The following is a 13,789-nucleotide window of genomic DNA, read 5'->3' on the forward strand; positions in this document are numbered from 1 at the left end:
TTTGATACCAACAACATGTTTATTGTATCATCCAGCTGAGGATATAAACACAAAACACTTCTTAATTTAAGGAAAATATGAAAACATCAGGCAATTCCTAGACTACTACTACAAATGTAGTCTTCACCTATAGTAAAAACTAAGCCAGTCAATCATTCTGGTCATCATCCCAGTCTTTCTTCCCACTTGGAGGTTTGGGCCCACCGGCTGGTTTTGCCATGATGATCTGAAAAAACAAACCACAAGTACATACTTATAAACTCTACCTTTAAAATGAAGAGAAAGAATATTTTTCTGCTAGACTGATTCAAGATGAAGCAATCCTCTCAATATAAGCAAACTGTTATATACTGCATATGAGACACTATCACAAAGTTGTTAGCTTCCAGCAATGCTTTGACGGCTCTTGTGGACATTAACAGCAACAAAATCCAAACACGTTAGTGAAGGGCATTCTAAGACATGCACTTCAGTAACTCAATAACCCTAGCCAAATGTGAAAAATACCTGCATGCATTACTAATATAAATCAGTTTGGCACCTGATTTGCTATTTATATATGAAGTTCGTCTTGCCAATCATCTTTATCCCAATTTCCTTGTGGTTTAGGAGGTTTAGGTCCACCTGCCAGTTTTGCCATTATAATCTAAAGTGGTTGGTACATAAATAAAAATATATATAAAAGTTCAACACTGAAATTTTATAGTACCTGTAAATGAAAACCATTCAAGTGGCAGGAAGTGCGTATTCATAAACAATTACCAAATATGTAGTTTCCTGGTAACTTAAAAGAACACACCAAGAAGCCCCTAATTTTTCTAAAATGCACTAACCACCAAATATGTTCAAAGTATAACCATCTAGCATTTTTAAAGGATTTATTTGGGAGAAAAAAGAGGGGTAGTGGCAGCTTTGGACTCAAATTTGGGAGAATCTAAATTAAATTAGCTGGCTTTCCTCAAAGTAGAACTCTCAAACTCTAATGTACATTCTGAATCTCTAACCTGAAAATAGTACTCATTGCTTCCCAAATTTATAGGACTAAGAGATCTTTCTGTAGAACATCAAGGGGTCTTGCTTGTGTCTCAAGCAACACAAACCGTAAAACATCTTCACTACCACTTCCAATAGATTCAACACCCCTTTTTTCAGAAGCTTCTACAGGAAATGTAAACTTGAAATTCTTCATATAACATTTCACTAATTGAGGTTAAATTCAGGCTGAATTAAAGGTATTAGGTACAGTTTTAGAACCTGAGTGTAGCTTGATAAAACCAAACATCTCAGAACAGTTCTCAGCCTAGTAGGCATCAATCACCGGAGAGCTTATTTAAAATAGACTGCTGGGCCTCCTCCCAGAGTTTCTGATTCAGTGGGCCTGTTAGGGGCCCCGAGAATTTATTTATATTTTTAGCAAATTCTTAGGTGATCTTGATGCTGTTGGTTTGGGGACTATAATTTCAGAACTAGTGAAACAAACATCTGAACAAAGATGAATCCAGCCCTAAGTTCTTCAATACTTAAAACTTGATTCGCAAGTCCCTTAAAGAGTACAAGTTCATTATAGTAACAAACTGGTTACTGATAGTCAGATGGGTTCTTCAGATATTTGAAAAAAGTCCAGACACACAACAATCAACATCCCGCTCTACAATAAAACAAAACACAGGCATCCCAGTTTAAAACCAAAATTGAGAAGTGCCTCTGTGATCAAGGCACTTGGGTTATTAGTAATAATTACTGTCTCACTTGGATAACTGCCATTTAAAAAGTTCCTCAGTTAAGGAACTCCCACTATTAGAATTCCAGTTTACCTCATGCTTCAATGTACTTAGCTTCTCCTGTCCCCTTCTATTTTTAGTATAACTTTTAGAAAAACCATTTTCTTCGGCCTGCACTATTTGAGAACTCCAAAACCATATTCTACTGGAAACTACCTGATACACTGATACAAACACACCCTATTAATAAATCCAGGACATGAACATCCAATTTGTTTATCTCCAGTGAGTTGAAACTGGATATCCAGTTCCATTTTTTGTCATCTCAAGGACCAAAAGTAGGAAAAAAGTTCTTATTTCTACTGAGGTGTAGAATGTTTTAATTATCAACAACTAACCGGTCCTTGTTATGCTTAGAGTAAATCTAATCTCCTCTCCATTAATTTCTACTTATAACTTGTTTCTCCCAAGATTAATTTGGCATGATTTTCACCTAATGGATTTATAACCATGCCCCTCACAATTACAACTTTCTATTAAGTACTTAAAAATAACTCATTGCTTAACAATCATTTCTAGAATTCTGAAGGAAAATGGATTTCAGAAAACACCTTTTGAAAAATCCCCTTTGAATTCAGGCTCATATCTGAACCTAGAAGAGTCTTGACCATTTTCCTCTTTGCCACAGTATCCTTCCCACCACCCCCTGCAAAAAAATTGGCAGAAATACTATGATTTTTGACACTTTTCTTTTAGTTCCTCAAAACAGTTTAGCAGATAGAATTCTATGCACCTAGGTTCTAGCAACTCCATGGACAACTAGAGGCTCCATTTTCCCTAAAGTTGGTGGCGTGCACATGCTTCAGGGCTTCATGGGCCTTCCACATGACACAGTGAACTCCCGGAGTTTCCATGTTATTTGTAGAAAGGGGTTCCTAGGCTAAAAAATGTCTGAAAACTATGAACTTGTTTTATCCATTCCAGATTAAAAATGGCAAAGGTTTCTTTCACCGAAAAGATATTCATTTATTTTAGCTGAAATATACTAAATACAATTTAAAACTGTAACAGAAAAAACCCCGAACTTTTCTGGGGGCACTTTAGCATCTCTAAGATGAAAAATAAAGGAATATGCCTTTGGCTAGAATAACCAGTTCAATGAAAATACACTACTGAACCATATGAAAATTAGTACTTTTAAAGACCAGAATTTCTCTTGTCACTCACCTGATCCACTCTGAGTACAGTGACGGCAGCATTCGTAGCCAGTTTGATAGCCCAGTATTTTCCCAAGTAAGTGTCTAGAATACCAGCTTCCAACATGTCCTTTACAGCAGGAACTTCAGCCTGTTAGCACAAAAACAATTTTCCTTCTTTCACTTTAAATTGTTGAATGTGAACATGTTTAGCTCAGTAATAAAAACACATGGCTCCTTATGTAGAAAGTTGCCAGATGAAAGTACTCTCCTACGCACACTATAAAACAAAGGTTATTTAAAGGAAATGTCAGACAAACTATGTCAAAGCTTTTGTTATGAAAATCATCTGCTTACAAATTAGAACATTTTCTGACTTTCCCTTTTAAACTTACTACTTCCATTTTTATGTTTTATATTGACAAAATAAGTAAGTTTACAGTGTTTGTTTTTTCAAATACCTCAATATCTAATCCAACATTCTTATTTCCTTCTTGATGTACTGCATACAGTTTGGAGATGACTTCATTGGCCTTAACTCCAGAATTTTCTGCCAGTGCCCGGGGAATAGCTTCAAATGCCTCAGCAAACTTCTTAATGGCATACTGTTCAAGTCCAGGACATGTCTAAAACAAAAATGTGTTTAGCACTGTACTTTATTCAAGGAACACGACAAGAGTCAATTTATACAGAGAAAGCTATACCTCTCCATATGATGTGATCTGCTTGGCTAACTCAATTTCTGTTGCTCCACCTCCAGGAACAAGGCGTTTATCCTAGAATATGTAGGAAAAAAAAAATTTACTAAGAAGCAATTTATAGTTTTCTAATCTTCTCAGATTCTAGTACTCCACCAGACTAGAGCTTTTAATCAGGCATTGTTACACAAATTCTAATTACAAATTTCATAATAATGGAGTGACTTGGGCAAATTACCTTATAGTACATAGGGTCTGGTATATGAAAAGGGAGAACCAAAGTTAAGAATGGGAACAGCACACAATATACCTGCATTTCCACAGACAAAGCACTAAGAATAATGCTTAAGAAACTAAAGGTACATTTAAAAGAAAAAAACCATAAACTGACTTTTTCTAACAGTTAAAGTCAAAAGCCTTGCTTTGCCGCTTATTTTTTTTTGCATAATCATTTCAGAAAACTATCATACTCATCAGCAACGGACACTTTGGCCTTAAGTAAAAAAGGTACTTTGCTCTTACATAAGCCATTCATTTTGAAGTTCTCTGCCAACTATGTTTGAAACCTTACAAATTACTAAATTAAGAGTACTGCTAGGGCGCCTGGGTGGCTCAGATGATTAAGCGTCTGCCTTCGGCTCAGGTCATGATCCCAGGGTCCTGGGATCGAGTCCCGCATCGGGCTCCCTGCTCCTTGGGAGCCTGCTTCTCCCTCTGCCTCTCTCTCTCTCTGTCTCTCATGAATAAATAAATCAAATCTTTAAAAAAAAAAAAAGAGTACTGCTAATACTGACCCTTGTGAGAACTTTGAAAGTATTAACACCATCATCTATTGCCCTTTCTATATCATCCATCAGATTGTCTGTAGAGCCTCGAAGCACTATGGTAGAAATGGCACCATCTTCCTTTTCTGTCAAGAAATTTAAATATATTAATACAAGCAAATGAACACCCCATACTTACATAAACATACTTGACCATTTCTACATACCATGCTTAAAAACCACCACCTGTGTGTCTCCAACTTCTGAGAGGTAAACACTGTCACAATGTCCCATTTCTTCAAGAACAGGAGGAGTCTAAAAGAAAGTGACTGTTATAATAAAAGTAATTCAAAAAGGTTCAACTACATTTTAATGTTGTCCAAAATACATACCAATCTAGGAAGAGCTGTAGCACCGACTGTTTTACATAGCCTTCTGAGATCCCATTTTGAATTCAACCTTTAAAAAAACCCAGAGAGCTTAAGAGAAGTTTTAATTCCATCAGATACCATAACACAATGCAGAGATGAAACAGGAAACTGTACACTGGTCCCCAAGTCACATTCTTGATTCTGAATTTAAGCTCAATAGGTATGGACTGCACATGTAATCCAGACATAGGTCTACGTAGACGGCATTATTCTAGAATTGGGGGAGTTCGAGCCTCACTAGAATGTCAAGAATTATAGTTCTACAACACTAAGGCAGGCCTGGTATATAGAAAACTTCTGCTTCACTCTGGGCAATCACGAGAGCCCCAAGGAAGAGAAGAGATTTACACTGCATATTTGGTCAGGTGCTGGGAGGGGTGGGAATGGGTAGGTAAGTTGTCTCCTGTGCCCCATAAATGGGTTTATGGATTAGAAGTTACATCCAGATCCCATACCCTGACCGTGTGCACCAGGCTTGAGTCTGGTCTCTCAAGCTGTGGCTTTTGCCTGAATACTTTTTCCTCTCCCTCTTCAAATAACATCTGTTGATTGGTCCTTCAGCTCTCAGTATAAATATAAGTTAGTTCTCACAGGTGTTTCCTGCCCCTCTAGATCGAGTTAAGTCCTGCTATTATTTGATCCAATATCTTCTACTTGCCCTTTTTTAAGTCATGAATTCATGGTGTATTGAAGGTGTTCGGTGTTTCACCACCAAAAGGCTATTTACAATACAGGTTAATAGAATGCAGCTCTCACCTCACCAACATGATATTGTACTTGTTTGCATAATGAAGAGCCATGTCTGCCACTTTGCCACCGGTTACAATTATATTTGCACCGGTATCAGCTATTGCTTTGACTTGTGCATCCATGAGATTTTCTTCTCCCTTACTAAAATTCATCAATTCTTCAGCGGTCTTTATCAATACTGTTCCCTAGCAAAACAAGCAAGCATGCTCTTTAGAACCATTTTACTAGTTTGGTGTTCGACGTCATAGAGTATTATTTTACTGAATAAAGATTTGGCAAAAAAATAGGAAAATAATTACACACACATTATGAAACAATACAAAATGTGTATAAAACTCATAGAAACTCAGCTTACTGCTAGAGCCCCCCACTCCTAAAACTGATGCATTTTGCTCTTTGACAGGCACTTTGTAGAAAAGTTGGAGAAACACTTATTTTAGATATATTGGGCAGGTGGTCTTGGCATTTCTTCTGACAAATGTCAATTGGTGTACCAAAATCACCACGTTGTGATTCTCGAAGTTCTTCTAAACTTTTCTAAAATGACTCCCCCTGGCTCATCTACAAACTGTGAAACTGTTTAAACCATCAACTCAGATTTTAAGAATTCTAGGGACAAAGACAGAAGTGACCTATAAACAAGAACTTCAAACTTCCTAACAATGTATTTTTAAAAACAAACCTATTATTTTCAAATTATATTAGCATGTTTGTTTCAGGATGCTACAGGATCTCAACTTCTAAATATACTAATGAAGAGCACACAGTACTCCTATTCCGTGAGCATTTTACTTGCTAAGCAAGTACTTACAGGAGTCAAGAGCTGTATATTAGAACATAAACTATACTGCTACCATTTCATGTTTCAAATTTAGTATATGAATTAGGTATCCAAAAAAGAACAGGAATCTGATTCTAAGAAATACAATCCTGCAATCTTAAATAATTAAGCAGTAGAGCAATCTATACCTAAAAACTTAAGAATCATAAAACATTAACCTGAAAAGGCAGTGTCAAATTTTTACCTTTAATTTTAAGGTTTTGAAGTCTACATACCTTAGTTTCAGTTATCATGCCATCGAAAGGACAAGAGTACACTGCTATTTTCGCATTTTTGACAGATGTTACATCACCTTCGGTTTCCTTCTTAAAAACCATGCCATGTAATACTGAGGAGGAATAGATGCCAGAGCCCTAAAATTGAATACGAAAGTCATCCATGATCTCCTCAAAGTAACATCAAGGCTCAGTTGTTTATTTTGCATGTACCAAAAAGACCTGTTTCTAAATAAAGTAATACACCAAGGAATTGACTCCTGGTAATTAGGAGTGGCGTGGTGGGCGGAAAGCACATGAGTCTGCTTGAGGTAGAAATCACTCTGAGAATGAGCCACTGTTAAGGAGGAGGCGGGGGGCCTTCAGTGCACTGGGACCAAGCAAAGACCGAGAACAATGGCTCTGAGCCATTCATTCTCTCACTCACCAAATACTTGGTGCCAATGGAGCAGGCACAGCTGTTAGTACTGGGGATAGAAGAGGGAACAAAGCAGAGTTTCTGATCTTACAAGCTTACAGTTTAATGGGGGAGGAGGAGGTAGTGCATGGAGTCAGAAAATGCACAGCATCTGTATAAATACACAGCAGGTATATTTATATAAGCAAACTCAACTGAAATTATAAATTTTACTATAGGAAACACAAAATTAAAAAAGAATACTCTTATTTCAATACTAACATTAAGATGTGATTCTATTGTAGAGCCACAGAACTTCATCTCATTCGAAACTGGCTTCTAAGTTTATTGTTTTAATTCAGCACATATGAAAAATATAAGACGTGGTATTTTATTTATACCCCATTCTCAACCTTCAAGTTGTCATGGAGAGATGAGGACTTTACAAGGAGATAATACATCAACCTTTAAAATTTAACCTAATATCAAAAGTTACAAATGATACCTCAAAAGGCACAAAGTCCTAAATGTTCAAAACCTGGGGTAAAATTTAAGTTTGGATGAACACATTTTTCCTTTCTGCAAAATATAATTGACCTATGTAGACAACACTGATGCATTTTCTAAACTTACCAGAATCTTACAAACTCTGATGTTATCAACATTGAAATGGCCAGAATCAGGAAAAATAGACACTGTTAAGAAAATGAGACATATCAAAAGATACATTGCAACAACAGAGAAAATATCTTAGTTTCATTAAGACATTTTAATTTTGGAGCTTTTCATTTACTGATATACTCACCACATGCCTGAGCAATAAGCTTGGCCAGAAACACTTCATTACCATATTGTTTACTCATTATGGAGGTATGAAGCAGAGATGACACTTCATCAACATCTCGAAGAGTTTTTGCAGAACAACACACTAAATCAGGAAGAATCTCATGGGCTTTTCTGCAGGCTATTTCGTAACCTTCTATGACCTTAAAAATAAAGAGCAAAAACATTTCTTCAAAAGACATAATTTTGACATGACTTAAAAAATAGCTTATTTTGGTAACCCAAGGAATACGGGTATTTGTTTTCCAAATATAATGACAAAGTATACTTTCAGAATAGCATCAACGGCATAGCCTACTAACCAAGAGTTCAGGCTTTTGTGATGGCCCAAATTTGAATGCTAACTGCCACTTACAGATTTTTCTAAGTATCCCTTTCCTCATCTAAAATAAAGTAGAATTTTAATAGGCCATACTCATAGAGTTCTTGTAAGAATAGAAGATACTGCACGTAAGGCACATGTGCTCCAGGAAGTGGCACAAGTAAACCGCTCAACGTTAACTATTATTACAATGATGATTCTTACGGTATGTGTATATATAGGCACAAATTAAATAGGAGTACATTATAAAATGAACACTTGCCTCTGAAACTGACAGGCCAATTCTCAGCAGCTCTTCAGCTAGTTCCAGAAGGGCTCCAGCAAATACCAGAACAAAGTTCGTGCCATCTCCAACCTCTTGCTCTTGCATGTGAGAGGCCATTACAATCATTTTTGCGGCAGGATGCTGTACCTGGTAGAAGGGATTTGAATTTAAATATCAAAAACATTTGATCCTTAAAGCAACACTAAGTTTTTCATTTCCATTCCTTCTTAAGTTAACAGACTCCAATCTCCCCGTGGGCTAGGTAACTCCATTCAGTCATACTGCTATATATTATAGTGTGGTCCCAGGAAGACAATCCAAATCCCTCTGAGACTGTCAGCACAAATGCATCACTACAAATGAAAACAACTTAAAACTGCATCTTCTTTTGATGGTCATCTAGTACATACATCTTCGCACATAAGGTTCAGAATATTATTACAGGCATAAATTAAAGATTTATTTGAGAGAGAGAGAGCAGGAGCGTGTGTGCATGCACAAGTGGGGGCGAGCAGAGGGAAAGAACCGCAAGCAGACTCCCTGCTAAACTGAAAGCCCAATGCAGGGCTCAATCCCTGGACCCTGAGATCAAGACCTGAGCTGAAATCAAGACTTGGACGCTTAACCGACTGAGCCACCCAGCTGCCCCGTCACTATGGTTTTATCAAGGCAATATTCCCACCATCCCTGAGTAACTCCTGAGTCCATCTTAGTGTCCAACATTAACACTTACAATGACTAGTCTTCCCATAAACATCTTCTGGAATTAAATTTGTTCTGTTCACCATATTATTTTAAAAACAGACTGTTATTTAAGCAAGTAGAGAAATGTTAACATACCTACAGTTTCATTCAAAAAGATTAAGCTCTGATGCTTTAAGAGCTAAATTCAGGAAAATTCCTTGAAGTTGAAAATATCTTTCAGCTACAAAGCAGCTAGATGAGGAATGGCTCTCTGATGTTCAGGTGCCAGACCTTTCTCACAACCCTGCCAGTAGTTATCTATTCTACAGACTCTGTAACATCAAAACTGTAGGTAAACAAAGCAAAATGCCACCAACTGTTTTATTTTCACAGAGCCAAAGAAACAGTTTTTTTTTTTTAAACCACTGTTTTATGTATCAGCTATTTCTGCATTATGGAATAATTCACTTCAGTGTTCTACTCTATAGAATGAGACAAATACTCACTTCGATATGATTATTAGCAAATATGCTTTTATCACATCCAATCCTCCATAAACTAATAACTTGTGAGGTTTTTAAATTTAAGTGGTAAGATGTTAAAACTAAAGAGGACACCATAATTAGGAAGACTGATATAATAAACTTTGAAGCCGGGGGGAAAAAAGTCCCTTATTGTCCTAAGAGGTTTTTTCTATGTCAATATATACTTAATTTTTGACATCACCAAACATTCCTTGATTTCAAAGAAATAACTTACTTCTAGCTCTCTTAAAATAGTGGCTGCATCATTTGTCACAAACAACTTCTCCAGGTGGTTGATAACCATTTTGTTCATTCCTGAAAAAAAAAAGAAAAAAAAAAAGTTAGAAAAAGAAATCCATTATCGCTCAAATCCTTCTCCAAATACCCAAGAAAACCTAGTCAAGAAATATAAGCTTGTATCTATTTTTTAAAATAACTATAAAAATTAGACACCTATTATTAACTCTTTAAAACTCTATTAGCCTAAATGCACCCCCATATTATTCCTGTCCTTTCTAACCTCCTAATGTTTATTAGGGAGGATGTCTATCTTCTCATATTTTTGTTCAATAAATGTAAATTATGGTAACATAAAGACCAAATAATCTACCTAAAAGTATAGTTTTATTGCTTTCCATACATGTGTACCAATTAAATTCAGTTGATGGCAGGAGGCAAAAGAGAACTTTCTCCCTTACATTAGGTATCATCTCAATAGTGAAGCACCATAATTTTTCTATCCTCTCAATATGATAAAAAGTAACATTTTGATTCCTATTTTTCTAAAGAGACCTGAGTTGCTGGTTAAAAACTGAAAACACTACACTGGTGGCAATGAACTATGAAATTACTTCTGTATGGTAGTTAATACTCTCATTTTATGTATAATATTCCCAGAGTAAGTTTGAAGAAGCTAGTACATAAAATTCTATCACTGTATCTTTTAAAAACATGAATTTGGAAATTACCATTTGGTCCATATGCTGTACGAGTTGTTTGGGCAAGCTCCTTGCAAGCTTGTATGTTCCTGTACACAGCCTCTTCTAATCCGGAAAAATGCTGTAAAAAAAACAAACAAAACCCCCTTCTGATTAGACAGAACAGTGAAACACAAGGATTTTCTTCATCTTAAAATGGGTATAATAATAATAGTACCTACCTACAGGACTGCTGAAAGAATAATCAAGCAAGGCTTATGGAAAGCATGGCGCTTGCTATTCATAAATGATCCATAAATTTGCTCACTGGTTGAATAAAGTGACATTTTTAGGGACCACAGGTACCTGCTTACACATCAAAACATAAAGCCTATAATTTTTTTTTTCAAATGTAGTCAAAGTGCAGGGAAGAATGCTGTGATTGATCAGTGAATGCAGATGAGGTATTTCAGGTAAAAATACCTTTCAGTTTATCATTACTTTTTGACTCAATTTGAAAATATGGTATGAATATTTTTATTATGTTAGGAACCTGAGCATTATAAAGCCAGCAGTTTTCTGTTTGTTGGGAATTTCCACTTAACATACCTGCCCCCAAATGTTTAGTATACGGACTTCTGAATGCTTTTGTGAAATGGAACACAATTCTAATGCATCCATACTGAAAAACTGCTGAATTGCTCACAATATGAAAATTCTCAAACTTTATACCGGACTTCTAAGAATTGGGATTTACTTGTGGCCTCTGATGGGTTTCATGAGCCTCCTGTTTGTTCATGTGAACATTTTTCTAGAGTTGCTATGCCTAACATAGTAGTCATTAACCACATGTGGTTATTTAAATAGTTAAAATTAAAAATTCAGTTTCTCGGGATGCCTGGGTGGCTCAGTCGGTTAAGTGTCTGCCTTCAGCTCGGGTCATGATCCCAGGGTCCCGCTTCTCCCTCTGCCTGCAGCTCCCCCTGCTTATGCTCGCGCTCGCACTCTGTGACAAAATAAATAAAATCTTAAAAAAAAAAAAATGCAGTATCTCAACTGCACTAGCCACAGTTCAAGTGTTCAGTAGCCACATGCGGCTAGTGGATACTGTATTAGACAGAACTGATACAGAACATGTCCCTCATCATGGGTAGTTCTATGAGATGGTTGTGTTCTAGAGCATAAGGTGTGGCTTTTATAATATTCATAAAAGGAACTGTGATCTGCCTAATGTTAATAAGCATTACTTTAGAAGCAATATCTTCAGAGTCGAGAGCTGAACTTTTAAAATAGCACTCAGTCTGATCTTGCTTACATGCTGGCTTTTTCCCTCACCCATTCTCTGAGGAACAGTCATGTGATCATAATTCGGATCATATCAATGGTTTCCCATCACTCTTACGATAAAATGTAAAACCCTCCTCAGGGCTACAAGGTCCTATATGCTCAAGTCCTTACCTACAGCTTCTCTAGATTCATCTCTCACCATTCCTGCCTTCCCTTAATGAGGTTCAACCCCAGCACCTTTCTGTTTTCTTTAACAGGTCAAACTCATTTCATCCTTAGGGTCTTTGTACCTACTAGTTTCTCAGCCTGGAACACTGCCCTGTTTAATCTTTGCTGTTTCCTTTTGTCACTCAGTACTGAGCTAAGAGTTTTTTTTTTTTTTTATTCATTTGAGAGAGAGAGAGAGCATGAGCAGGGGGAGGAGCAGAGTAAGAGTTCTTCCTTGAACATCTTACTTAACTGTAAGATGACCCTTCATTTTTTTCGGGGGGAGGCAGACTTTCTTACTTTCTGTCATTCTCTACTACAGTACTTTCTATCAAATCTTTTTTTTTAAACAATACTCTTTCTTTCATCAGTATTTGAAATTATCCTTGTCTCAAAAGAATAAAAACTACGAAAAATTTCAGTCTCACTTTTTAGAATAGTCAATGTCATTACCAGCAAAGCTGTTTTACTAGGATTTACATTAAACTATTTGATATACTCATGTTATCCCAAGTGTATTCTGCCAACAAAAACCTAGTTCCCTAACACTGTTACTGTAAACTGAACCACAATGATCTATATTTAAGTATTGGAAATTTGGGAGACAAACAAAGGAACACTTTGAACACAAGAGAGAAACTTATCAGTAGTATATCAAGATATTTTAAAGAACTTATGTTCTTGAAATGACGTTCACGATCTGACCACAAAACAAAAAGTTTTAATTACTCCAGAGCGTCCCTTATACTTAACACGGTAAGCCAGAGTTACGCCTCAAAGCTACCATCTTTTGCTTAATTTAGAGAGCAAAGCAAGACCTGAGGGTTGGTTTTACATCAAACTAGCTAATCTAAGTTGGGACCAAAACCCATTTGAATTCAGAGTAACGTTTTCCCTACCATAACGAACTACTGCGAACGAACCGGGCAGCCCTCCCTCTATCCCTCATCTGAAGGAAAGCTGTCAAGGACTGGCCCTTGTCCCTCTCCTCGGATTACCCACACCTTGAACTGTGTCAATCGGCTTCGCGGTTCCCAAATCAATTTCACCTACGTTATTCGACTTCACCCTCAAAACATCCTTTAAAGGTGGAGAGCCAAATCAGCCCCGTTTTAGGGATGGAGGAAAATGCACTAGCTGCTTTCCGCTTGCCCAGCTAGGAAGCATAGTACGCGATTTCTGTGGCCTTGCCCTTCTCTTCGCCGCCTCTGCCCCTTCGACAAAAGTCGGGGAAGAACGGAAACGCCCGCGGGCCTCGGTGGCCGAGCCTCCCTACGCCTCCCAGAACACCTCCCTTTCTGGAATCTTCTTTTCCTCCGACCGCTGTGCCCAAGGAGCACACCCGGCCCGTTAGCAGGCCCCTCTCCTTCGCTCCGGCCGCCGCAGCCGTACGGTAACTCTCCTACCTCACTCCCTCTTCCTCCATGCCTTACCTTCGCCCCCTCCTTGAGCATCTGGGCAAAGCCCGGGGCCTTGGGGACGTGAAGCGCCATGGCCTCCGCAGGTAGCCGTTCACGCGCTCGCTCAGAAGATCCGGGAGGAAGCGAGGGGCACGCAAAGCCTCCTGGGGACGCAGCGTGCGGCGACCCCACGCTCCTCTTTTCTCTCCAGCTGGGCCCGCCTCTTCCCTGGCCGCCTGGTCTGAAGCCTCGCGAGAAAAAACAGTTCCTGCAGCCAGAACTGAGTTGACGATCCTCGATCACGTCGATCGATTGGGCCGATCGCAG

The 13,789-nt window shown here is 37.9% G+C and overlaps 1 protein-coding gene across 2 annotated transcripts; it reads right to left on the reverse strand.

The window, feature by feature from the left end:
• CCT8 (chaperonin containing TCP1 subunit 8) lies at nt 1-13,675 on the reverse strand. 2 transcript variants are annotated; one of them, XM_031038461.2, is made up of 16 exons: nt 13,496-13,675; nt 10,620-10,710; nt 9,887-9,966; nt 8,441-8,590; nt 7,819-7,999; nt 7,647-7,708; nt 6,617-6,754; nt 5,567-5,745; nt 4,772-4,838; nt 4,607-4,694; nt 4,410-4,525; nt 3,622-3,693; nt 3,379-3,543; nt 2,949-3,068; nt 542-646; nt 1-226 (listed from the first exon to the last, which is right to left on the reverse strand). In XM_031038461.2, the coding sequence occupies exons 1-15, from the start codon at nt 13,553-13,555 to the stop codon at nt 554-556; spliced, it is 1,662 nt and encodes a 553-aa protein (XP_030894321.1). In that variant the 5' UTR covers nt 13,556-13,675; the 3' UTR covers nt 1-226; nt 542-553. The 2 variants fall into 2 exon arrangements, with proteins under 2 accessions (XP_030894321.1, XP_006742800.1); XM_006742737.3 differs by lacking the exon at nt 542-646.
• Nucleotides 13,676-13,789: the final 114 nt, after the last annotated feature.

The sequence above is a fragment of the Leptonychotes weddellii genome, chromosome 1 (genome assembly GCF_054177405.1).
Source record: "Leptonychotes weddellii isolate Sample4059 chromosome 1, ASM5417740v2, whole genome shotgun sequence".
In the NCBI taxonomy this organism is placed as follows: Eukaryota; Metazoa; Chordata; class Mammalia; order Carnivora; family Phocidae; genus Leptonychotes; species Leptonychotes weddellii.

Bases quoted from the DNA above. Each gene is read 5' to 3' on its own strand.
- CCT8 (XM_031038461.2), bottom strand. From the start codon at position 13,555: ATGGCGCTTCACGTCCCCAAGGCCCCGGGCTTTGCCCAGATGCTCAAG. The intron at 8,591-9,886 runs GTAAGTTATTTC...CCCTTCTACCAG, and splicing joins CTATTTTAAGAGAGCTAGAA to GTACAGCATCCTGCCGCAAA. The intron at 8,000-8,440 runs GCAAGTGTTCAT...TTTATTTTTAAG, and splicing joins TTGGCCTGTCAGTTTCAGAG to GTCATAGAAGGTTACGAAAT.